The sequence below is a fragment of the Solea senegalensis genome, unplaced genomic scaffold, assembly GCF_019176455.1.
Source record: "Solea senegalensis isolate Sse05_10M unplaced genomic scaffold, IFAPA_SoseM_1 scf7180000013840, whole genome shotgun sequence".
In the NCBI taxonomy this organism is placed as follows: Eukaryota; Metazoa; Chordata; class Actinopteri; order Pleuronectiformes; family Soleidae; genus Solea; species Solea senegalensis.
Window position 1 is genome coordinate 83,503 of NW_025320904.1, and position 27,176 is coordinate 110,678.

The 27,176-nt window shown below is 41.1% G+C and overlaps 1 protein-coding gene across 2 annotated transcripts; it reads left to right on the forward strand.

Annotated features, from left to right (window-relative positions):
- Nucleotides 1-5,354: 5,354 nt before the first annotated feature.
- Nucleotides 5,355-27,154, forward strand: LOC122760634 (rap guanine nucleotide exchange factor 5-like). Of its 2 annotated transcripts, none has more exons than XM_044015759.1 (18): nt 5,355-5,866; nt 11,185-11,324; nt 12,008-12,108; nt 15,999-16,077; nt 16,248-16,392; nt 16,469-16,566; nt 19,247-19,277; nt 19,396-19,474; nt 19,669-19,818; nt 21,135-21,232; nt 21,338-21,460; nt 22,186-22,364; nt 22,555-22,645; nt 23,856-23,906; nt 24,194-24,281; nt 24,379-24,443; nt 24,540-24,594; nt 25,340-27,154. In XM_044015759.1, the coding sequence occupies exons 1-18, from the start codon at nt 5,687-5,689 to the stop codon at nt 25,459-25,461; spliced, it is 1,875 nt and encodes a 624-aa protein (XP_043871694.1). In that variant the 5' UTR covers nt 5,355-5,686; the 3' UTR covers nt 25,462-27,154. The 2 variants fall into 2 exon arrangements, with proteins under 2 accessions (XP_043871694.1, XP_043871696.1); XM_044015761.1 differs by having other exon boundaries at nt 11,185-11,310; nt 11,979-12,108.
- Nucleotides 27,155-27,176: the final 22 nt, after the last annotated feature.

Genomic DNA, 27,176 nt, shown 5'->3' on the forward strand with positions numbered 1-27,176 from the left:
GCATGTGGATGGGGTGGAGTGGCTCAGTGGTTAAGACCCTACCTTGTGTACCAAAGACATCATGGTCGCAAGTTCGATTCCACCCCTGGCTAATTGTACTTGATTCCATTGTAAGTCGCTTTGGATAAAAGCGTCTGCTAAATGACATGTAATGTAATGTAATGTAATGTAATGCATGTAAACCTGGCTTATGGACACAAGAAAAAAAGATTCTGTTATCAGACTGACAATTTTATTCTAATTGCTTGTGTAAAAATAGTAAACGGAAAAAATTTCTGAATTTCTAAATTTTCTTTCCTTCCCATATAAAGAGTGATATTGTTATTTATAGAAATCTAAGAGGAAAGCAAACTTCATTTTGTGACATGTTTGAAATCAGTGAAAGGTGTATTGGCAGTATTGCGTTACACTTTGCTTCATTCTTAATCTTTTGTAGTTCTGACGAACTTATCTTTATACCTTACCTCAACTAAGCGCAAGAACAATGTTTGCATATGACCTGGGTCTTTGTTTTCATATCTCCTTCGTGTACAGTGGAAATAACACTGAAGGTTTGTCACACAAGCTGCAACACATCTCATTATTTTTGTACAAAAAACAAACGTGTATTGCATATTGTCGTTATTTTCCAGACTATTATGATAATAAAGATGAAGATGAAGAACCTTTCTACCTCCAGTCTGTTTTTCATGTAAGACAAAGTGCTATGCTGTTGGATTTAGCTCTTTCCAGTCACAATAAATTCAACCTTCACATGTTAATGTTACTCTAAGCAAACAGCCAACAGCCACATGGTTTGAGGACCACTATAAAATAAACACAAATGTCAATTCCAAAGGATTACTAAAGATTTTATCATAGAGAGAGTGACTGGTGAATGACTGGCATGAAGCACTCAGAATGTTATAAGATACAAAACACACATTTGCAAAGTGTTGAGAATATTATGTTAAGGTACACAGCTAAGGAAACGTAATGACGCTTTGTTGCCAGTAGAGGTCAATGTCACATTAAAGTGTCATCTCTATGACAGTATATGAAAGCGTCAGGCCTTGGTGCACCCAACTACATGCAATTTCCTAATGAATCCTGATGAGATTACATTTACATTGCCAACCAGCTCCATACAAGAGCAATTGTAATTCAGTTTGACAGAGGACAACAAATTAGCTCATAAGGGCAAAAAGAATTAGGGAGCAACACAAGTTAAGAGGGAAATCATATAGAAATCATATATACTGAACCTATTCTGACATGATTGTGATTGTAAATGATCCCATTACTCAGATTAATGGTGTCACATGTAAGGTCACAGTAGTAGTGTGTTATAAATGACCAAGTGTAAAGAGTTCCTTGACATCACTAGTCCTCAGTAATTTATGAAACTCACATTTTCCTATGTTGGGCCACACGTTGGTGTAGTGGTTAGCACTCTCGCCTTGCAGCGAGAAGACCCGGGTTCGAGCCCCGGTTGGAACAAGGGCCTTTCTGCATGGAGTTTGCATGTTCTCCCCGTGTGTGCGTGGGTTCTCTCCGGGTTCTCCGGCTTCCTCCCACAGTCCAAAAACATGCAATGTGGGGAATAGGTAAATTGGACACTCTAAATTGACCGTAGGAGTGAGTGTGAGAGTGAATGGTTGTTTGTCTCTAGCTGTGTGTGGCCCTGCGATGGACTGGCGAACTGTCCAGGGTGTACCCCGCCTATCGCCCGATGAAGCTGAGATTGGCACAGCACCCCCCGCGACCCTCTGGTGGAGGATAAAGCGGTTAGATGATGACTGACTGACTGACACTTTCCTATGTTGTTTAATGATTAAATTGAGCATTGGAAATCTATGACATAAGCATGTAATGCTTTCATCACAGACCCCGACAGTGTTTTGGCACTTTGGGGAATAATCCAGAACATAGATAAGAGTGGTGACCAGAATAGGTAGTCGTTCCTCTCAGAGTAGTAGGTTGTTTTACTGTAATCACGTTTTGAAATGAAGTGGTATGGGTCCATCAGACGGTCATTCTGCCCTGAGATGTTAAGCAAAGGTGGGGAAAAAGAACGTTTAATGTAAAATCGACATCTGATGAGGTTCTTCTTTTACAATCATGGATGAACTCTCGAAACTAATATAAAAGATAAGGGCTTCACAGCGCCATCCTGAGGTGGAATCTGGAACACAATGGAAGCAATGGAATGGAAGTTTCTCATTTTATTGAAATCTGTCTCTGTGAGAAACACAGTTGAAGAACTGTAGCTTTTTAAAGATGGGAGCCAGAAGTGACCAGTGTTGTCGTTTCAAATACGTAAAATTCTAAACAGCAAAAGTGAATATGCTGTAAATGAATAAATCTTAGATTATTGGAAATCATTGCCACTGTATGTATACATATATCTTCTATCTTCTTCTTCTTCTTTTCCTTTTGGCTGCTCCCTTCAGGGGTCGCCACAGCGAATCAACCTCCTCCATCTCACCCTGTTCACTGTATCCCCCTCTCTCACAACAACTAACTTCATGTCCTCTTTCACTACATCCATAAACCTTCTCTTTGGTCTTCCTCTAGACCTCCTGCCTGGCAGTTCCAACCCCAGCATCCTTCTACCAATATACTCACTATCCCTCCTCTGTACATGACCAAACCATCTCATTCTGGCCTCTCTGACCTTATCTCCAAAACATCTAACATGTGCTGTTCCTCTGATTGACTCATTCCTGATCCTATCCATCTTCTTCACTCCCAGAGAGAACCTCAACATCTGCATCTCTGCTACCTCCAGCTCTGCTTCCTGTCTTTTCCTCAGTGCCACTGTCTCTAGACCATACAGCATTGCTGGTCTCACCACTGTCTTGTATATCTTTCCTTTCATTCTGGCTGATACTCTTTTATCACACTTTTCTCCACCCATTCCAACCAGCTTGAACACGTTTCTTCACCTCTTTTCCACAGTCTCCACTGCTCTGGAACCCTAAATACTTAAAATCCTCCACCTTCTTTATCTCTACTCCCCGTAGCCTCATGGTTCCACTCTCACCCACCACTACTTTGCAGTCACTGATCTCCTTCAGATTACATCGTCTATACAAGATGTATATCTTATGTTTTAGTATGAAGTAATGTCATTGTTTCTGTTCTTTAGCGTCTCATTTCTGTGAGATTATGATAATATTGTAAAGGGCAACAATGTAACAAGCTCAGCAAAGTTGCATCACAGTACCTACCGTGGTTGTCATGGCAATCGTTAGTTAAAGAACTTAGACTCGAATTAGACATTGTTAGAGCATACCTGCTAATAAGACTTTAGGCATTCTCACTTTACAATTCACGTTCCTCTTGAGAAACTGGGTCAGTGGAAGCAAATTAAAGCAAGTCGTCCTGTCTTAACATTCTAGGACAAGGAAGAAGCAGGAAGCAGCAAGACAGGGCCATTTTTAGATATTCAAGGCAAATACTTTGCTCGGTTTCCTTCCCACAGTGAAGTGGTATGGAATGGCATTAAAGGAAGACAATATATGACACGGGCTATCTTTAATATATCTAATATCTAATCTAATAATCTAATTTTAACTGTTAAAATATTTATTTTCATAGTCAATATAGGCCACGCCTTTTGTGGAGACCCCAGCTATAATGAAATATGTTCTGTAGCACTAAGGGTTAATCAACCCACAGATCCATGCCTGGGTAAATTGCTCCTTTGTCTTTCCTGGCCAGGATTTATTTATTGCAGTGACATGCATACTTTTTTGTGTGAATTTTGTGCCCTGACATAACAATCTGCCACTGTTTTTCAAGCTTTTGAAACTTTTGGTAGAAAGCTAAATCAAACAAAAAAACACAGTACTTTTTTGCTCAGGTGTATTAAAAAAAAAACTTACGTATTTCACTGATTGCCTATAGGTTGTGATGGAAAAAATTATATAAGACACGTTCTTATAGCCTCTGTATATACATTTTAATATAGTAATGGAAAAAAGTAGCCTAAATGCTCTGTGTTCTAAAAGGAAGGTCAAGACCCTATAGAGAGGGAGAAATAGTCATTGAAGTTTTATTAGCCTAATATTTACTTTTAAACACATACTGTATCGTATATATCTGAGGGCATCAGTTACTTTTGAAATAACTGAATGACAGGATTCGCCTTTCATACATAAAAGAGAAAACAGCACCAGGACATGGGGACCTTTTCTCATTCAGCACTTTGCTCCATCAGCAGTTTGGAGGAGCAGCACAACTGAACAGCTTTTGCCGGGAGCCAGTCAAGCGTCACACTGCTGACAGAGGAGGAAAGAAGACGATAATGATCATAGATAAAGTGTTCATATGAGGAATGGACGTCCATTCTTATAGCCTGGTCAATACATGCTGACTCACACTGGTCCCTCTGTTAGCACAAGACGCTAGCTGACAAGCTTCATTCAGTTAGGACGTGTCTGAGGAGTCAGGGAGATAGAGCAGTTTAATAAAACACTCTCCTCTGCGGTGCTGACTTATGGGGCAACCCTTCATTTATTATACCAGACAATGTTTTGACATGTTACCATAAGACAAGCAAGGCTTTGAATGACGTTCATGACTGGGAGCCATCATTAATGTTATTTATTTGTACTATTGTTAAAACTAATTTATAAAACAAGTGTAGCTATTTAACTCAACTAAGAATGAATCAGCAAATAAGTAAACAACAAATTAAGAGGGAATTATTCCAATCTGAAGATGACCTTTTGTAACAGTATATATATACATACATATAATTAGATGCATTTTTGGTGGTCAGAGACATCACAGATAGGATACATATTTTTTTTAGTGAAAAATAATTTAATAAGATCATAGACGATGACTGAATGAATGAATAAGTAATAAATGAGGAAAGATACAGCTCCCCATAGGCACAGTGATGTTTTTCTTCATACACATTTAACAAAACACAATAATAGAAATTCACCACAATTAAGTTATTGTAAGTGCTTTTAACCCCAATAAGTGTTAATATCATGTATTGTCCCATCACACATTTTATCATTATATTTAGTCAGTTTAACTATTTAACATGGCCCCTCTCTCCTAATATTGTAATTGTGTAATGAATATATGGATAATTTATCCCATCAGAACAAATGACATCATCATGCTACAACTATTGTATTAACTCCGATGGAATACATCTGTTTCATTTGGCTCTCACGCTTGTGCTCAACTGACCTTAAACCTACACTCACATAATGCATCTCCGCCCTAACAAGTGTTTGACCTTCCAGTGTTAATCATCCCACCCATTCCTCAATCTCCTCTCTCTTTTCTCGCTCCTGCTTTCGGGAGGTGAAAGGGGTAAAACTTCCTTTTTGGGACTGTTTAGCTCACCAGATGTTTCCTGGAGCCACCAGTGTGTTCATAACGCCGTCCACTCCCTGACAGTGAGAGGAAAGAGGAGGACGGAGAGCGGAGAACTGTGTTACTCGTTCCCAGCAAAGCCAAAGATACCTGGAGTCCTGATTCCTGCTGCTGAGCGGACCAGAGCACACAGCAGCTGAGATTTACTTTGGCTGCAGAGGCAGAGAACTCTTTAACTCACGTGGACAGCACATAAAGAAACTCACACTTTTGAGCTGCTCACCTCCTCGTCCACGTCTCACAAAAGTCGTGTGAGCTCACGGTCCTGTATCCTGCTGTCGTGCCTGCTGGACAGCCAGTCATGTCGTGGGACTGTGGCCTGAAGCACATGTTCTCTGTGTCGCCCGCACTGCAGCCGGGGAGCATGTGCATCCTGCACGACAAGGAGGACCTGTCCAGACTGGAGATGGTCCAGAGACTGGCCAAGGATGGCTACCGCTTCCTTCAAAACCACAGCAAGGGCCCAGAGAGGACATGTGAGGTGAGATACACAACAACAACAACAACAACAACAACAACACACTGCTGCAGTTCGAGGATTGAAATGCATTTACATTTTTGTGTTTTTGCAAACAATATTTGTAAAAGTGTCATCTCAAATGAGTCTCCTCTGATCTCTGGAATCAAAAAAAACATTTTCCAACAACTATGCCACATTGAAAGTCACTTAAATCTCCTTTCTTCCCTCATTCTGATGTTTGGTTTAAACTTCAGCAAGCTGTCGTGACCACATGTGCCAACATACGCCGTGTAGCCTCCAGGTGACTGGCTGATCAGATGTTGTGGTTGAACATGTGTACCTAATAAAGTGGCCAGTGAGTGTGTACTCTGAATTTAATTTGCCTAAGCAGCTATTCCTGGCCTTGGAAGCGGAAAAACATCAATCAAGCTGCTTATCGGTTAGTCCTATTCATGCCATTATGAACCTTACTCAATTAGCATATAGTTTCTCCTTGAATTTTCAGTCAAAGGCAATTAGATTGTCTATTATACCCTGGGCTATACTACGCAACAGTGTTTTATGCTGTTGTTTTGTGAACATCCTTTCTTCCACCCCCTGCAGTGTTCCATTAATCAAACTGATGTTAGTTTGTTTTTATGGCCACCACACATTATATAGAGCCTCCGCTTTCTCTGAAGATGACAGTTGTTATTTAGATTCTGTCCAGACGACAACAACAACAACAACCATTCTGTACATAGAATGCTGTTAAAGGAGCTATAATAATTATATGGAACTGTGGATGGAAATAGTGTAATTGGATAATACAGAGATGTTCTCGGAGGGTTGCCACCTCCCCCATTTGTCATCATTTAACATGTAACGACAAGTACTGCGTGTTCCCGTACTTTTTTAAACACAAACATGACATCACCTGGCAGTTAGCTGCACAGGAGACGTCTAATTGGCTGACCTCGCCGTGGGCTCAGCTTCTCCCTTCCTGCCAGCTGTATCTGTGTGCTGCCCCGTCCAACAATGGCAGGAAACGTTGACTGAAGAAGCCAGACCACCCTGCCAGGACATTGTGGACACATTTTCAGGGTGGATTCCAGTGCATAAGGTCACTGACCTTTTCCCAAACACAAGGCCAGATCTCCTTATCTATGTTGATATTCAATTGCCTTTTGTGGACATTGAGACACTGCTAATCTGTATGTGATCAAATGTTAGCGCTGTGTAATCCAACAACAAGTCTTTTATTGTTTTAGTCCCATCATTTCTACCACGTTTCTCATATTCTGCATTTGACGTGTGCCACCGACACGTGCCTGTGTGTCATTTACGTAACCCTAATGGCCAGATTTGCTGCCCTCGAATTTAATACTTGATATTATCTAGAAATATTAAAATGATGCGAGATTATCCAGCGGTATATCTAGATGATGAAATGGTTTGAAATAATCCAAAGATGCTACAGTGCACATACTGCTTTACATGTGACTCAGGCAAATATCTAAACCCAGGCATCAAAGCACTTTGAAATCAGTTAAATCCCCGCTGTTGGAAAACAGGGATGCTTAATGTACAGAAGGTTGCACATCTGCATGTCGGGAGATTAAGAATGATATGCCGTTTTCTTTAAATGATCTGTTTGAAACCTTACTCTGAAGCATTTCGTATGTTACGTAACATTTTTTACTTTGCTCTGCACGTCCATGTGGAACGTATTGTCATTTCTCACCACATGATGTGTTGGGTACAAAAGCTTCACTTAACGTTAGGGCTGCAACGATGAATTGATTAATAATCAATTGCTAAATTAATTGGCAACTCTCTTGATTATTATGATTATTTTTTTATCAGATTTTTCAGCTTGTTTTTACTGTGAATAGTTTCTTTGCTCCATATAACAAAGAAGTCATTAAAAATCTTTTAATAATTTGACTTGGTGAATAAAACAAGACCTTTGAGATCATCCTTATTTTCTGAAATTTTAGCATCAACTCTTGTTTTTAGTCTGTCATCAGAACTTTAACTGGAGTTTCACCAAATTTCTTCTGCAGAGAATGATAATGAAGTGCGTCTATGGAGACAGCACTGGTGTACAGTCTGAACGTCTTCTTTGCATTCTGTAGGATTAGCATTGTTCCTCGAGAGAAACTGAGACCCAATCTGCCGCCTGTCAGTTCTGACGTCTTCCAGGTCCCTGTAAGTGTCCCATACCGTGCGTGCCAGACTTGCAATAGTGCAGAGACGTACTGTACATGAAACGAGACATTGAACACAGAGCGCGTCCTGCTAGCCAGTGGAATGCATCTGGAACCCTGAGCGAGACAGACGCCTGATAAGTAGTGTTTACTCTACTGCTGCGGTGTCCATGTTGGGAGGACTCCCATGGTAGCTGTGAGTCCTCAGAGTGGAGGTCACCTCCAGGCTAACATAGAAACTCTGTAACCCCAGCGTTCCGTCACATTACAAGCATTCATTGTTAAGGCCTTTATTGTCGGGACACCCTTGTGACCACAGAGCCCACTGAGGAGTGGATTGCAGCCACCGGGTCAGGATCAATAATTCATCGTTTGGAAAGGTTTGTTTGCCATTTGACCTCATCGTGGTACACGGAGACACTGTTAATTAGAATTAAAACAAATTGAACCCAAGAGCACAAGATGTATGTTATTTCTTGATAATGACAGAGATGCCAATGCTACCAACATCTCCTGTCAGTGAGTTTTCTAGTTCTATGATTTTCATCAAGACTCTAACCTTACGTCGTATTGTAGGTTTGAGAATAGCCTTAGTACACGTTAGCAAGTTTGCATGTACGCCCGTGTGTATATGCATTGACCCTTTAACACAGAGTGTATTGCACAAGTGCTCTTTGCATAACTGCAAATATGCGCGTGGTTTTGTGCTATCGGAAAATATTTCAAAGATTTCTGAAAGCTGGGAAGTTGCACGTCAAATCCAACATTTGATTTTTACGGTAATTTCACTCGCGCTGTTGCAGCCGAGGAATCAGCGTCTTTTTCACCAGAGAGGAGAGAGTTGGAAAAAACGAGACAAAAACTCACACAAATGTTGCTCTAAATAAGTTTTACACTGTTCAAATTTAAAATTTAACACGCAAAATCTGGTGTTCATGTACAACTACAGTGTTTTTGGTGGTTTCTTTTTTAATAAACCCTTTTTTAACCTATTAATATTCTATTTAAAGTGTGTCCTCCGCAGTAGCTTGTGTTTGAGATTTATTCAACAAATATGACACAAGGAAAAAGCATACATATATCCACAGTCAGAAAAAATGTGAAATCCCACACCTTTACTGAACTTCCCATCCAGCAATCAACCCCCGAACCCCTTAAAGCTCCAGGCGCTTATTTTAAGAACCACAAATTGTAACCACAATTAAATAATAACTAGGACCTTAACCTAACACTTTTTAAATGTAGTCAAATCATTAAAACTAATATTAATCCAAATCATAATCAATCATGAACTGAAACTACTATGAAACACATACATTATTCATGTGGCACCTACAGACATCTAAACTTTGCTGTTATGAGTTATGAGTCACTGCACTGAATCAACCACCAGCAAACGTTGCCATTAATGGTCCTTGAGTGTGAGGCTTTGAACACAACCTGTTTGTGGACGTGTCTGCTGGTGAAATGTGAAGTGCTGGACACACAGTTGTGTTCCTTTGTTGTCCTTGCATTAGATGTTGTTGTTGTGTAGTGTAAATGCATGTATTTGTGTGTCTGTCTTGTGCTCACTGATCATTGATAAGCATTAATGCGCTGGGAAGTCATGCTTAACTGAAAGGTCCTGGATGTGTCTTTGAAAATAGGCAATTAGGGCACAAAACTGCAACCATTTCCAGTCTGTCTGACTGTCTGGATAATTGCATGCATTGCATTGATTGAAGGCTAAGGAAAAGGGGGGGGGCGAAGGGATGGGACTAATGCAGTGTGCGTTTGCGTGCCCCATACAGTGAACTCCTCATTAAGTCCAATATTTCTTCCATTATCATGCAGCCGATGCTGCATCAAACCATTTTCCCGATCATTAGCCTTAAAATAAGCTTTTTACATGTGCTGTAGGTTAGGGCCTTGCTTGATAGAGGCCGTCATATGTTGCGGCACAGCATTTCTACAGCGGCTCCAACGGACAAATCCGAATGAGCTTTTTCTTAGTTTTGAAGCAGGAGAAGTGGAGGTTTCCTGTTTGCTTTGATTTAGGATTTGCTGTCATTGGATGTCACTAATTCATACAATGTGTTAATTAAACCACTTGTGCACCTTAAGCTAAGAAAGAAAGACATTACCTTCCAGCCTTCTGTGGCAGAAGTGGGCTTAGTGTCTTTTTAAATGCTGGAACAAATGCAATCTTAATATATTCATATAAATGGATACAACTTGTGTACTGATTGTCAGACTATAGACTCTTTTTGGCATTGATTTTTTTTTTAGGAAAAAAAAACCCTCTCTATTTATTCCGACTTTAAGGCAGGAGAGCAGTGTGATTATGTGCCCTCTGTGGCTAAGTGTAGATTTAAGCATTTACTCACTCATCATCTACCGCTTTATTCTCCACATGAGGGTCGCCGGGGTCGCTGGTGCCAATCCCTGCTGACATATGGTGCAAAAGGCGGGGTACATCCTGGACAGGTCACCGGTCCATCACAGGGCCACATAGAGACAACAACCATCCACTCTCACACTCACACCTACAGACAATTTAGATTGTCCAATGCCTAATCATATTTAGGCATTTAATTGATTAAAATTAGGAATGAGCCCATACAAAACTGAGTATCGGTATCAGTATCAGTCCGATACTGATTTAACAACACTCTGTCATTGAAACTGACATGAGTGTCAAAGTAGTGCGGGATTAGATTGATAACAGTGAGATTAGGCGACATTGTGTGGCTGCATGACTGTAGAAGAAAAAGAGAGAGAGAGAGAATACAAGATGAGTTGATTTATAATTCACAGGACACACTGTCAGTCAAACCACGTTACCACCATTATAAACTCTATACCTCCACTAAACCATTGCATGCAGAGTGGAACCTGTTTGAAAACAGCCCTATAGACACCACCCATAATTTAATAGGCTCTCCATAAGATTTACTACTTAAAATATGCAGAGTCTATAATGTTAATCCCTGAATGGGCTCCACTGATAAGAGCTGAATAATGAAACATGGAAATCCTCTCTCACAGTGCTGGGGTTTGACAGAGCATTATGATGAAAATCAGAGATGATTTGTGTGAGGGAACAGAAAATAGAGGGAAATCTCCTTGGTGATAACACATTCACTCCCCCCCCCCACCTTCTCTCCCCAGCCCCAGAGTGGCGAGGCAGTCCGCGTCTATCTGAGGGAGAGGGGCCACGTTGTGCTTGTTCTCCAGAGAGTGTCATCAGAGCAGCCAGCCCTCTCTGCATCAGCGAGGGGAGGAGGCAGGGAGGAGGCGAGGAACAGGAGGTAAGCCTCCCCACTTCCCTCCTTCCTAGATTCCCCTCTCCCTCCCTCCTTCCTCTCTCACTATCGGTTTCTCTCCCTCAGCACTTTACCTCTCATCATTCTTTCTCCCTGTCTCTCTCAGGATCACACGCACACTCACTCTTACATCACAACTCTCTCTCTACACACACACACACACACACACACACGACTACATTAAATACATGTTGGTAAGCAGCATGGGGCTGTGAGGCAGAGCCATTCAGAGCTCGCTCAGTCGTGACCATACCGGGAAATCTCAGCGTGCCTCAGCGTCAGACAGCACTGGACTCTGGGCTGTATCAGCTGCTGGTGGATGGCTGAGTAAAGAGAGCATGCACCAGTAACCACGGCAACGTGTGAGGGCACGGGGACTCTGCGAGGATGGGATCTCGGCCACAGCCTCTGAGCCTGTGGCAGGGGGAGGGCAGGCTGCTGCACGCTGCCTTGGTGGAGCAGGAGGAGGACGAGGACGATGAGGAGGGCTCCGAGGAGTGCGGCGGCAGTGACACCACCAGCCGGGCAGAGCCGGTGACAATGCCCACCTTTGACGTCCCCTACTTTCGCTACATAGACGATGAGGGGACAGAGGGAGAGGAGGAGTGGAGCAGCAGTCGCTCGCTGTCTTCTATTGAGGAGGACTCTGACTCTGTTGTGTCTGACAGGTACATGGTGGTATCAGGAACCCCAGAGAAGGTCCTGGAGCACTTGCTCTATGGCCTGGCACTGGACGACGACCAAGGGACAACACAGGGCAAAGAGTCAGGTCAGTATTGATATGCTAGAACTTAATCATCCCATGAATAATATGTTGTCTTCGTGTATTCATTGGTTAGATGGTCAAAACAACTTTGCGTACCCTGGTAAGATCAACTTTTTGTGACGTAATAGAGAACGGGAGAGACCCTCCCTGCTCCTCTTTCTCACCATGGAGCTGAGACAGCACAATCACCCACCACCACCACCACCACCACCGCTTCAGACACTATAACTGGGTTAATCATAAGCTATCGCTCCCAGAATGCCACTAACTTTGAGCCTGTTCATTTAAAAGCCCTAAAAACGCTGCTGAAATGAATTGAGTGAGGTAGTAATGGATGATGGGACTTTAAGTCTAGCCTCACAGCAATGACAAATCAAAACATCCCCCCCCCCCCACACACCACCCCTTATCCCAGCAGGTTCATGATAATGTGCCACTGTTGCCAAGGCAGAGGAGACCGTTCGCTTAAGCTGGAACCACGACTCGATCAGGGGTGATGACTGAGAGCAGCTGCACATTCAGACATGCAAATTAATAGGAAGACAGGGCAAAATATGTCAAGGGGAGAAATGGGAGAAAGGAGATCTCTCAGTGGGATAAAGACAGGCTAACCTCATATTAGAGGTCGTTACTCACTGTAATGAGGAAATGAAGGGAATTGATCGAAATAGTATATTGATTTAAATATTTTCGCCGATCTGTCAGCTGTTGTAAAATCATGTACTTACATTATATAAGTAAAAGCCTTATTTTAGTGCTACAAACCATTCCCTAATTTACCTTTTACCTCATGTCCTGTGGGCTTTGTGTGGTTGACGAATCATTCACCACTGGCTCACTTTTGCATTGAGTGTATTGAAGCGAATCCTCCACAGGGGGTGTGCTTGGGACTAGATGGGGGCATGGTGCTGAGCCAGGGTCAAAGAGCCAGAGACCTGATGAGGAGAATGAACTGAGTCCTAAGCAGCAATTGATCTGCAGCCAGTGAGGTTTAATAGTGGCCTCGGCCGTCTCTGTGTGAGCACTAAAGCTGTATCTGCTCTCGTCACTGGAGGTTTCAGCTCTGCAGAGACGTGATAGCATGAGATCCTTCAAAAGGAGAGTCATTTGTATGAAGTACGAAGGGCAGGTCATAAAGACTGTGCAGGAACGTGACTGATGATTGCTGCAAATTGTTGATATGTTGTGTATGAGTTGCATTCTAGACTTCTAGGCTTCTGTCTTTCTTTCTTTACCTACGACACAACATTGAGAATGCAGAGTAGCTTTCTGTCTTCCTGCAAGAAATTGCACTTTTGTGAAAGCACCACAGGCACATTTTCAGGGACAATCAACAGCAGCAGTTGTGTGTGTGTGTGTGTGTGTGTGTGTGTGTGTGCTGAGTCGTCGCTCTGTGGGCTGCCATTGTGACTAGTATTCACAAGCGTTGCCTTCTTCCCTGTGCCCATCGCGTGTGAGTGCAGCTATTGATTCTTAAGCAGCACAGATTCACACTTCGCGCCGCCAGCTCTGGGAGACAAGTAATGGAACATGTGTGTTGTTAATGAGATGATGTTCCAGCTCTGTTACTGGTGCTCCGTGTGAGGAGATGTTCTGCTGCTTATTTGTTGGCGAAAATCGCATGATATTAAGTGAGCAAATGTAACGTAACATATACAACCACTGGAGAAAAAAAGGCATTTACACCAATAGGTGGTTACTGACCCAATGAGTGATGCATTTACACAATAATTGATTTTACAAGTACTTATTGGAATGCTAAACGGACGGGGAGTTTGGTTGACAGGATGATTGATTTCACAGTGGATTGAGAAGCTGGATCAATGAATCCATTCTGCATTTCCGCTAAAAATTAAACTCAATTTCTTTTAAATTGGACGCCTAACATAGGCGGAATCTGGGGAAAAACAGGCAACTGGGCGTTGTATATTTACTTCTCTCACCAAGCCTGGCCCCAAATATGATGGGATGTGTGTGAGACACAAATTATTCATATATATATATATATAGTTTATTCTATCAAATATAGGGCAATTCATCAATAAACCATGTTTGTGAATATCCGCCAGTCAGGCTAAATCTTTACTCTGCAGGACATCAACTTTTGTTTTGTCTGTGTGATCAAGAACTACTTGAGAATATGACTGAGGGTTGTTCAATGAAATATTTATTCTGCTGCCACAGAGTTAAAACATTCAGCAGCGTGAGTGATCAGTGGTGAATGTGTGTTCATGTAGGAGTGAAGGGACTCTGCTGTTTGTTTGCCAGAGTGGGTGGACGATCCTCTGTGTGCTGTTTTGTGTCTCTGCGTTTCAGGTGCGTTGCTTTATTCTACATGATAGCTCACTGTACATGTGTACGAGCGGGTGACCCTCTCATAAACACAGTGAGTGATGCGCCCACAGCTGCTCTGCTGCCGGATTTACATAATGAAGTCAGGGAATCGTTTGGACCAGAACGCACACAAAGGCCCTGGGAAGTCAGTGTGAAATTAAAAGGGAGAATTTACAATTCTGGTGTGTGTGGCACACTTACGGCACTTTTGAGAGGAGGCTGGGCCTAACGGGATTTGATCTGGCTTTTTTTTTGGCCGTATACATGTCTAAGAATTACTGTCCCATTTCTTTTTGTCTTTTTTCCTTTTTGAAATTTACTTTAGCAGCTATAATGTCAACTCCTAAAAGAAAGTTTATCAGTTGGTTTGTAATTTCCTTTATATAATTGCTTCGGGGAGAAAGGGAATTTTATGTTTTAAATAGACATGGTGAGTGTTGCGATGATGTAGACTGCAGCGAGTCTAGTTGCCTTCCCAGAGCATTTCAAAATCAACTTAACCCTAAGCCTCAAAATGTCTGTCTGGACTTTTAGACTTATTTCAACCATAAAAGGGCTTTTGCCCATTTTTTTCCAGAATAACTATCAAGATCTGGCAGTTATTTACACTTTTAATGTTAAAACAGTGTATTAACAATTTATTTTAATTTTTATTTTAGCTAACTGTAGCGTGTTAAATTTGATATTAGAACAGTACAAAACTTACTTTACTTACTTTAAACTAACATTTGTCTCAAGGCCAAATATGAGAAATTCTGCACATTTTTCCTCCTCTCTCCTCTCTGACAACAAAGACGCTGATTCGCTGGCTTCCTGCAACAGCGCGAGTGACATTACCGTAATAAACACATGTTGGCTTTGACGTGCAACTTCTCAGCTTTCAGAAAACGCTGGAATTTCTCCGATAGTGCCTGTGATACACTCGGGGTTAAAAGGTTAACGTGCAAAATCACATTTTCATTTCCATGTGTAGCCTGGGAGACACAGTGTACAGCGGGAGCAAATAAACACTGAGCCAAGCAAATTCTGTTTTTCTATATGTACTTTCCTTTTTAGTAAGATATTCGCAATGAAAATGACTTCATCGGGGGTCAGAAAGAGAGTCAGTAAGACTGCTGCCTTATCTCCACTGATACAGCTTGCCACAATGAACGCGCGAGATTGGCGATAAAGCGAGTGAAGGCTCGTATGAAGCCGGAGGAAAATGGAACTAAAGAATCCTCGCTGGTTTCATTATCCGTCAAAAGGTCTCTCACGTCACGCTGGCGTCTGAAATGACTCAGCTCCGTGCATGTGAACTGATGTTTGACAGCAAAGAATGGGCTCACCTTCAGCTCTTATGAAGATGGAGTACGGGACTAACTGAGGCAGAGTGTGTGAGCTGCTTAATAGTTAAAAGTTGAGGCATTATGTGCAGCTTAGCGCACATTAATCATTGAGTCATGAAGGTCGCTGACGTCCTGGTATAATGTCACATGGTATAGAGAAGTTAAACTTACTTTAAGTTGTTTCTTTTCTTATAGTGTTTTCATTCATCAATGATGCGTTCTTCTTTACAGACACACTTGTGGATGACTTTCTGCTGACCTACCCGGTGTTCATGTCGACCAGTGATTTATGTCAAGCTCTGCTGGGACAATATCCTTGAGCATGTGGGGTTTTAAGGGAACATTAATTGCATATATTGTAATAATAACCCATTCACTGCTGTAAATCAGCATCACACACACTGGCTCTCACTTTACACATGCATTTGATTCGACTTCTCTTCATCTTCCACTTGTGCTGAAGCCTTAACTGACTGGCACCTATTGTACTAAGAACTACAGAGGGAAAGAGGACAGGAAGGAGGCGCTGGAGAGGAAACAAAAAGTCCTGCACCTGGTGTCACAGTGGATGTGTCTCTGCAAAGACTTCCTGAGAGAAGACGAGAACGTCAAGCTGTTCATGAAGGTATAGGAACACACAATGTACAAGGAAATGGGTGGATGCTGGGCGTGAGAGGTGAAATGAAAACGTTTCCTTTCAGACTCTGTGCCGTTACGTGTTGGATGACCTTTACGAGCACCCAGCCCTGGAGACAGATGTGAGGGAGCTGCAGAAACTCTACCATCTGCATCGGAGACAGTAAGTGACCACGTTGTAACTCAACACATCCACGTACAGTATCTATTAAATGGTTAAAAAGAAGATGATGTAAGCCAGTAAGATCTATGACTGATGGAGGCCTGGAAAACAAAAAAACAAAAAAAAATAATCTGAGAAACCAGCTGGTCTCTGAACGCAAAGAAAGAGCTCCTTCTCTGCTCCGTGCCTTTATTTAGCTTCTCGTCAATGAATCCATTCAAAGATTGAAGACTAATCGCAGTGTTCTGGAGCGCTATCTGCCAAAATCTGAAGGTCATCTCGAATCTTAAAAGTTGAAGAAATATAGGAATTTTGCAAGACAGAACAAGCACTCCACCACTTATTTACTGGACATAAATGCAAGGCTTTGGGCTATTAATGGTCACAAACATCACACAGCTATATGGACAGTGTGACAGACATGTCATTTTTGCCCCCGGTTAATAAAGTCATCATATGTACACGCATGAATTATATTGATCTGTGTAGATTTTTACTCTGTTATTGACTTTAAAAAACAATAAAAAAAAAAAACAGAACGTGTATCAGGCGTAACGTGGCCACATTTCAACTGTAATTATTCAGTTACGAGTGGCTGCAAGATCAGCTTTTAGTGACCCAGTCTTGTTACGTTTAATGGAAATGATCTCAGTGACTTTACACCTATACAATCCCTGTGTGCACGCCTCCTTCGCTGTCTACACAGAATAAATAGATATTTATTTAAGTTGATCTTACGCAGGGAGGGTTTTATCACGCTGTTATGTTTTCACATTAATGTTGTTGATATGGATTATTATCACAAATTAATGGCAGATAATTAGAAAGTGAGTTGGAGCAGAAAACAAAAAAAGCCATTGTTAAACCGAGATACATTATGCAAATATGAAGAAATTGCAAAGTGTGTTGGTGTAAAGAATGAACATTACATCAATATTTAATGAACCTTTGTTAGGTTGTTGTCGAAGAAAATTACATCCAGGCGTATGTTGTTGGATTACTGCCTTGCCCTATAGTCCTACTATATGTAATATCCATCAAATGAGTCTCTTAACTAATAAGAAATAATACATGCTTTGCTATATTTTCTTTGTTTCATTTGAAAAACAAAAGGAATCACATACAGGGTAAGGGCTGACATGTTGCCACACCTGAGTCCAACTCCCGCCTTTCTTTAAGTGCAGCTTCCACTCAGATCACCTCCCCAGGGAAACCGCCAACCTGTCACCCATTAGAAAGTGGCACAGATAATTCAACCTGGCTCCGCTGCCATTGTCTGACTCTGCCTTATTCATGTTTATATCCAACAGCCACTCCTTCAGAGTAGTGGACTTAGTGTGGGGTGGCGCTAACTGACATACTCGACTATTTATGAGCTTTTCACAATCAGGCTCATCCCATGGGAGGACAAGGTTGGCTGCTTTGTGGCAATCTGCGACCGAGTGAGAAGCTAAAAGGTGTCATCTTTCATAGAGGGAGGAGCCCTTTTAGACGTTTGCTGCCACTGATGCGTCCATCTGGCTCCGGGTTTGAGTCAAAACGCTCCTGAAAGCATAGAAACCACACTGTGGTCCTGTCATGTGTCACTATAATTTGCCAAGCTCAGTGACATCACAGTGACTCTGGGTTTTTTTTTTTTTTGTTGTTGTTGTTGTTGTTTTTTTGACTGAGACTGTGAGTTTGATGTGGAGCTCTGTTTTGACATGACAGTGGGAGTCAGGCATTTCATTAGTGCAGGCCTGCTGCTGGCCAGTGAGAAGGTTTCCCTCTAGGGCAGGCTTTGTGCCAACATGCCTTTTGAGATGCAGAGCCCCGTCAAAGCTGTGGGATGATGAAAGACACGTGCTTATCCATCAAGCTAGTGGGGAAAAAAAACTGAAAAGAATATGGAGATTAAATGAGGGGCTCACATTGGACGCTCTACAATCGACTATGGACTTCAGAGACTGCGTAATTAGTGAAATTGTGTTAATACTAAACATATTGTAGCTGTTGATCAATGAAAGCCACAGCAAGTTTTGGAAGAAAAGACCAAAGTGACAAATTAATTAGACCCTTGGTCTAGGGCAGGGGTCGGGAACCTTTTTGACTCAGAGAGCCATGAAAGCAAAATATTTGCAAATTTATTTCAGTGAGAGCCATATAATATATTTTAAGACTGAATTTAACTAAATGTGAGTATAATAAACCTCTGAATTTATTCTTTTAAATAATGTTGTTATAATACTCTTCGCGCAGTGTGTCACCAGCAGCATATCTTGCGATCACACTGAACTGCGACAAATGACTTACGTCTGTTGACTCATCCAAAGCCAGGGAATAGAACGGTGCTGCATTTATGTCATTCACTTGCGTTTCCTCCACTTCCAAAATCGATGGATGGATTAAAACAAGTGATAATATTTTATGTTTTATCTGAAAAGCCGAAATCTGCGAGCCAGATGCAATCATCAAAAGAGCCACACCTGGCTCCCGAGCCATAGGTTCCCTACCCCTGGTCTAGGGGATGGAACAAGCCACCACCCCCACCAACCCCCCAAAAATGGAAGAAAGCTCAGGAAGAGCCACAAAGGAGGGCAAAAGCAGTATTGCGGTTATACGTGAACACCAATAATAACGTTACTAAGTATGGAAAACGTGTCATTTCTGCACTTGACTGACGCGTTTCTTCTTTTTCCAGCATGGCGGAGGAATATTCCCCTCAGAGAAAGGTGCGTGAAGTCATTTCATTTGAACAAAATATTCCACACGGCACTTCCTGAGCAAGACACATTGTTCTGTTGTCCGACCACAAAGTTCCATGAACGCATTTCCCCTTTTGTCTTTTAGAGCAAAGCACTTTCCCACCAAGTGAGCTTGAAGGAGAATGGGCTTCAGTCGAGAGTCACAAAGAGGGAGAGCAAGGAAGGTACGACGTAAAAACGAGGTGCTCGTCACACATTCCTCCCACCACATATTGTTTCCAAAGCTCGTTCATTTACTTAGTCTATTATTAGTTTACTATTTATTTAGTCTGAACATTAGAACAATGGGAATCTATCCAGAGAAAGTAGAAACAAAAGCAAACTTTAGATTAAGTTTAGCTTCTTGTCTGTGTTCCAGTGTTGTGTCATTTATACATCACCATGGACTCATACCTGAGTATGAAGGCCCACGTCGGTGTACTGGCCCAGGATCTTCTCCACACAGTGGCAGAAAGGATGGATGTCCCTGAGGAGGAACTCATACTTGTGGCCGTGACTTATCCTGGAGGTATTTACCGTTCTAGAGCCAACCAGATACATAGCCACTGCAATGTGAAGCACATTTAAAGATGTTTAATGTGGTGTTTTTAGACTGTTTGCTGTAGATTCATTATGCTAACCCAGTACATTCTTTTCTTTCATAAATATTTCCTTCGAAGATTTCATGTTACAAGAATAGTCAAAAAAAGAGACAGAGGAGTTAAAAAAACAACAATAAAAGACATTTAATAGTGTATACTGTATATTAATCCAGTGCAGATGTTTACAGTTTGTTAATAGATGGTACCCATTTAAGTCCAAATATAGTGCTCCGTTTCTTCTGAAGTCACAACCTCAAAAATCAGAGTTTTCTATGTAGAAATGGTGTGACATTATGAAGGCTTTACTTGCCAGCATCAAAAGTAATCAAACCAAAAACAACAGTCAACATACTGACACGGGTTAAACTAACGCTGAATTAATGTTTGTGCAGGTTGCCTTTCAGAGAATCTGAATTTCCCCACAGAGAGTGCAGCCTTGTGCCTACATCGCTTTTACATTTAGGATCATTTGGAGTCACGATAGAGCAGAGTAGCAAATAGTCAGACATCTTTAATTGATGTCCTTTAATGCATGAGTCATCTAAAAAAATCTAATATATAAGTGTATAATATATAAGACTAACGTGATATACTTTTGAGTATTTTACTGAGCCAAAATGTTTCCAACACTCTTTAAATTCATAGAAATCTGCATTTACTGTATATTCAAGGTTTCAGCTGTCTCAGCTATTGTGAAATGACCGTGCAGGTTTCAGAGAACTTTGACAAATTTAATGAGCACCAGAACAGGAAACTGCAAGTACAGAATGCTCACACTGTAACTTATGGCACAAACCCCCATAAAACATCAGAGTGAGGAAGTTAATATTCAGTACTACTCATTTGTACATTTTATTGTGTGTATTCGTCACTAATGGATCACGACTGCTCTTTGCCATGTGCTGCAAATTCTGCTGCTGAATAATTCCCACGATTCCATGCTGAATCACAACATGATCACAAACTATATGTTAATGTTACATAAGTTTCAGTTGATTTCTATGTTCTTCATTGAGTTGTATTTTGAGACTACAGATGAATAAAAGACTTAAGTTGACCTCAATATAAACGGGGTGCAGTTTAAGGGCAGCAGCATTTTCTGACATCAGTAATATAAAGTGTGTTTCTGTTATCAGTAATAAAGCTGACTGGTTACCTCATGGTGGTGCCTGCCACAGAGAGTCTGATTGGGACCTGCTCACATGCTGCCTGACACATTTGTGATATGGTTTGTCCCCTGCAGAGAGGCTCCTCCTGCAGCCTCATGACAGAGTTTTCTCTGAGTCTTCCCAGCAGGTGGGGAGGTTGCACATATGCAGGAAGGATCCAGGAGAAGTCCTGGTAGGAATTTCACTGCAATGAAAAAAAAAATAAATAAAATAAAATGATACACTGTTAGCTCCAAATGTTGTGTGACACATGTCTTGTTTATTTCTGCTATTTCAGTATCCGTTCACGGACAACTCGGAGCTGCAGCAGAGAACGGCCCGCATGTTTGGTTTAAACACGTGGGACATGGCTGTCGCCCTCACCAACTTTGACTGGAACATCTTTGACACAATACATGAGGTGTGTCCTGTGAAAAATTCATTTTCATCCCATGTTACATTTACAGCTGTAAAAAAAGGTGCGTCCACGCAGGTGGTAAAGCACCTGCAGTACACATCTAAAAATAGCAAAGTGGAGCTCAGGCTTAAAATAGACTTTACAAACGGTGTCCTGTGAGACAAATCCAGCCCTTTAACCACATTTCATCTATTATAATTATAAAAGGAGATTTTCTCCCTTACTGTAGAACTCTACTGACTACAGTTTTAACTTTACAAGTTGATTATTATTATTCACTAAACTGGTAAATAAGATATTGTCTGATTGTCCTGATAACATGCATGTTTTCACATTTAGGTGTGATAATATGAGCACTTAGTAAAATTAATATGATTAGTGATGATTCTCATGAATCTTTAAGAGAAAGCACTTTATATAATTCTCCTAATATACAGTATATATAAAAATATATATGTATATACAGTATAAAACATTTTTTTATTGCAAATTACATCATTTAAATTCAAAATATTTTGAAATGTATTTTTAAATTCTGTAAAATACTGGAATATCGTCATATAATTTTAACTACACTGCTTTTTCCCCACAAAAAGACTTAACCAGTCCCTCTTGACAAGATTAGGTGTTCAGTGGCTTCCAGGTCATTAGAGTTTGAGGCCCGTGACCTAAACTGTTAAAACCGTGTGATCTGCTCTGTTCATCATGACTGTGTTGCTCATTCCCAGCAAGAACTGGTCTACTTCACCTTCAGTCGCCATGCGAGCAGCAACCACACTGCCGCCTTGGAGCTGCTGCTGCAGCGCTGCAACGAGGTCCAGCTGTGGGTGATGACCGAGGTGCTGCTGTGTCCAACGCTCTGCAAGAGAGTTCAACTCATCAAGAAGTTCATCAAGATCGCTGCCCAGTGAGTAGTTCTGCCCACGTCGCTGCACACTTTCATCAGTAATCATATACACACTGGCTGCTCACACTGCTGGACCAAAAGGTTGAGCTTTGCCCACTCTAGTGACAAAATCTGTAAATCATAAAAAAATCGTAAAATCAGTGGATCAGTGGCTGAAAGTAACTGCATTGTGCTGCATCTGTCTTTTTAGCTGTAAAGCACAGAGGAACCTCAGCTGTTTCTTTGCCATTATAATGGGTCTGAATGCTGCAGCAGTGAGTCGCCTCAGTCAGACCTGGGAGGTAAGAATGTACTTTTGTTTTCCTTCCAGACAGGAACATTTTTTCATTTGTATAATCTCTAAAGTCCAGTGTGTAACATGTAGGAGGGTTTATTGGCAGAAACTGAACACACTACCCACGTGTATGTTTCTATAAGTGTAAATTCATAACTCTTAGGGACAGTTGTGTTTGTTTTTTGTTTGATCTTGTTGTTTCCAGCTCAGACCCTACAGGAAGGCTAAAATACACAAGTGTGCATCTCACTTACATTGATCTCACTTACATTAAAGCATAATATGTGTATTTTATTATACATGCATCTGGGCTTTTGCCTTGGAATTGATCATTTTTATTACTCTCCAACAGATGGCGTAATTTTGTTTGGCCATATGGAGAAAAAACACACTAATATCACTAGATGGCACAGTTCCTTCCTCCCTCTCACTGACATAATAGGCTGTAATAATTCCACACACAAAAAACCTACTTTGCATGTAGTATACTAAAAATAATTCAGGTTTTCATCTAAAAACATGGTGGCATCATGATTAAAACATGGCATTTAAAGGGTTCATCTCAGCTCCCTTATGCAATTAGGAAAGTTACAATCTGTAGTCTCACCATTAGATGTCACTCAGTCATGCAAACAAGTTAGTCCGATTAAAATCGAGCTGGTCTTAGTCAGACTAACATACCTGTATAATGCGATTCATAGTCCGATTACTCCTGCATGTATACGCTTAGTCGGACTACAGTCAGACTTTCTGCGTATGCACCAAAACTTCCTGTCCGGTCTTTGATGGAAGTAGAAGGAGACGACATAATAAACTGCAGTACTGTTGCCGGAAATCATGCAGCGGTGTCTCTGTTCGCACAAGAGCCATGCTTCATCTAATTTGCATCACGATTAACATGTAGGTGTTTGCAGGTACGAAGCGTACAGAACCACAGCACAATCCATCTCGCCGTTTGCTGTTTGTTTATCTGTGACGTACAGGTCAACAGGAAACTGATTCATACGCACTAGCTTATAGAGAGTTACAGCGCCACCCAGGGAGGAGGAGTCAGACGTACACGGCCAATCAGTTTTCTCCCCTGCATGTATATTCGGACTCTGCAAGTTGTCCGATTGCCTGTCTTAGTCGGACTACGGACTTGTTAACGTACTCTTACACACTGGACCTTTAAATCTGAAGAATATTGCATCTGATTCTGATTTTTACCTCTGCAGAAAATTCCCGGGAAATTCAAAAAGCTGTTTTCAGAGCTGGAGACTGTTACAGTAAGTGCTCAGTGTATACTATATACAGAACAATGTATGCGTTGTCGTCAAAAGAAGTGAAAACTCAGACATGATCTTCTGTAACAGAGGAATAAACACACACGTGTTTTAGTGTATATAAGGTGTGTTTTTTTACCTCGAGACATCAGGCAAAACATCTGGCGTATCAGATGATCGTTAGTCCCTGATGCTGTCATAATTCAGCTCGAGCACAGCACGCATGCACAGGCACGCACACACACTCCTCCAGAGGATTAGACTCATTCCTTTTGAAAATGTCTCAACAGGATCCCTCGCTGAACCACAAGGCCTACAGGGACTCCTTCAAGAAGATGAAGGCGCCAAAGATCCCATTTCTTCCTCTGCTACTGAAAGGTGTGCTCATTATTTTATCACGATCACCGTGCAAGAGATTAGGAAACACCGACTAACTGGACGTTACACATTGAAAACAAATGCATCTGTTTTTCAGATATTACATTCATTCACGAAGGCAACAAGACGTTTCACGATAACCTGGTCAACTTTGAGAAACTGGTGAGTTTGTGAACATCTTTTACTGCACGGAATCAAAGTGTACAGTAAAAAAAAAAGTAAGAATAAAACAAATGACGGCAATGTCTTTCCTTCCAGCACATGATTGCAGACACAGTGCGTCTCATCCGGCAGTGTCAGACAGACCACATGGGTCAGTATCCACATCACCCACAGCTCATTACAGTGTGTGACATTTGCCTTTGTCCCGCTTTTTCATGTCTGATACCGATGTCAGTCCGATACAGTCATTTTAGACCATTTATATTTAACTATGAAGCTGTTAACAACACATTTGTGCTGAGTCATTTCAAAGAGAATTCTCCATCTGTGTAACAAATACTGTTCTCCCAAAAGAGAAGACATAAACGGCCCAAACATGACTCAGCTAAAATGATTTTGCTGATTTGTATGTACATGTTTTACAGTCGGTGCATAGAGAAGCACAAGATGTATAGGATTTTTTCTTTTTTTTATTGTATCAGATTTTACTTTATTATCTGTCTGATATCTGATCCAGTCGTTTTGACCAGTATCTGACTGATACCTGTTCCCATCCCTAGTCATATTATGTCCTTTGGACTCAAGATTCTTTTCACTATTGATTCATCTCTCAGTTTCAATCAGTTTTGATAGAATAATGGCACTCAATGAGCTAAAATCACAGAACTTGATATTATTTTTACAGATAATTTACTGATATTAGTTTTCAATTTACAAAATATAATCTGGGATTAATTTAATGGTCCATTACTAATTTTGGCTGATACTACCGGCTCAGATTCTCTTGACAAATGGGTTTAGAGAATAAAGTTCATAATACAGCTGAGATGTTTTCTCATCTCATAATGATTAATCACTTGATGCTGTCATCTGAACATTTTTTTTCTTACCATCAGGAAATGGCATCATCCAGAAGAGCAGCCCCGAAGTGAGATCCTACATCGATTACCTTCATATCATCGACAGTCAGCAGACTCTGTTTGACCTGTCGCACAGGCTGGAGCCCCGGGGTATCTAGAGGGCAGCTCTGACTGCACCACCCAGCCTCTCACGCTGTCACATTTCCACAAGAACAATGTGCCACTGTCTCCTCAATCTCTCAGGACACGAGTCACAGGAACGCTGCATGATCCTGATCGACCACAGGAGGGAGCCACTCAATCAGGAATCTCTCTCGGGACCATGAAGACACATCTTTAGGTTAGAATTAGGTCAGGCTGTTGCTGCCTGTTGGCAAGATGTGACTGGAGCTCCTGCTGTTTCTTTCCTGTCCCTGCAGGTGGCACAGTTGAGCAGGTGAAATGCAAATCTATAAGCGACCCAACAGCTCCCCCCTGTGGTGTAAAAAAGAAGAGATTGTTTGCAGGCAAAGTCCCTCACATCCAAAAAAAAAGCTACAACCGATGAACATGGAGATTATTATTTTTGGCATATATGTTCAAATATGAGAGAAAAGTCTACTCACTTGCCTTTTCAGACCTTTCAATATGTGACATACCGTGATGTAACATCAGAGTGTTTGGCATCATCAGTAGGATTTAACCAAAGAGTATTTCAGTTCTATACTGTGCGCACACACTTTTGTTTTTCTCAGTTTCATATGATGTTTGTCAGACATGCAGTCACTTCTGAATCAGAGCAGTGAATCATGACGATAGAAACAATAACAATGGCTTACAAACCTGTAGTTAAATGTTTAACATGTTCATCTATGTTTGTCATCATCTATCTTTTACAACGCAGAGTTCTCTTATTATGTTTTATATAGATTGAAGTGTCGTGTATTAGGTCAGGCTTCACAAAGTTCAGACGTAGTGCAGGAAATTAGAGAACAATATGCAGTCTCTACTGTATTACTTGGTGTACATTAGTGCCAAATACTACATATAAAAAAGCCCATTTTAATGAATGCTAACTGCTCATTTGGTATAAGAATCTCCATGAAGTTTAGCTTTGGACAATCAGTGTAATTAGGAGCAGATGTTCTCTTGGTCTCTAAAGTTCAGGTTAAAACACTTTTCATTTGTGTAAGAGGATCAGACAGTTTCAGGGGGATTTGGTTGAATTTTTTCAAAGATAATGACGGTGACTCACAGCTACGTCACTGTGGCACAGCTTATACTCCCATGTTAAAGAGGGAAAAATAACGACATATTGTGTGTTTTTGGGAAGACTGTCCCTGTAGAAATACTGCAGCACCTTTGGAACATAAAGTAGAGAATGAGGGAACACAGATTTGAAGCCATTTGCTCATTACTGTATATATAATGCGTAGCGCAAAGAAGGTGGTGTTTATTCTCTAACTGGGTCAGTGAACGCTCACTCTTGCTCTAAGGTAGTAGAACACACTGAGAAGTGTGTAAATGGAATTTTTACGTGACATTCTCCACTTTTTAGTTGTATATTTTAGGATTTTAAAGCCCTCGGTGCACATGGAAATAAAAAAAAAAACATGCTTCCTTATTTTTATCACTAACATTGCACAGGTGATTTAATTTATTGTGTATATATGTGTGTTTTAAAATTCTAGACATGTACAATTATTTATTTTTCATGTATTTATTTGTTCTACAGATATTACAAGTATTAATTCCCCCCCCTCCTTTTTTTGTACGCACTGTTTTGAATTGGTCTGTATGACATAGGGGGAAAAACCGTGGAATGACCAACGGCGTCAACGGTGCATGCAATAAAAATGTTTTTCATCCTCATGAGCCAGTTATTATTTAAATA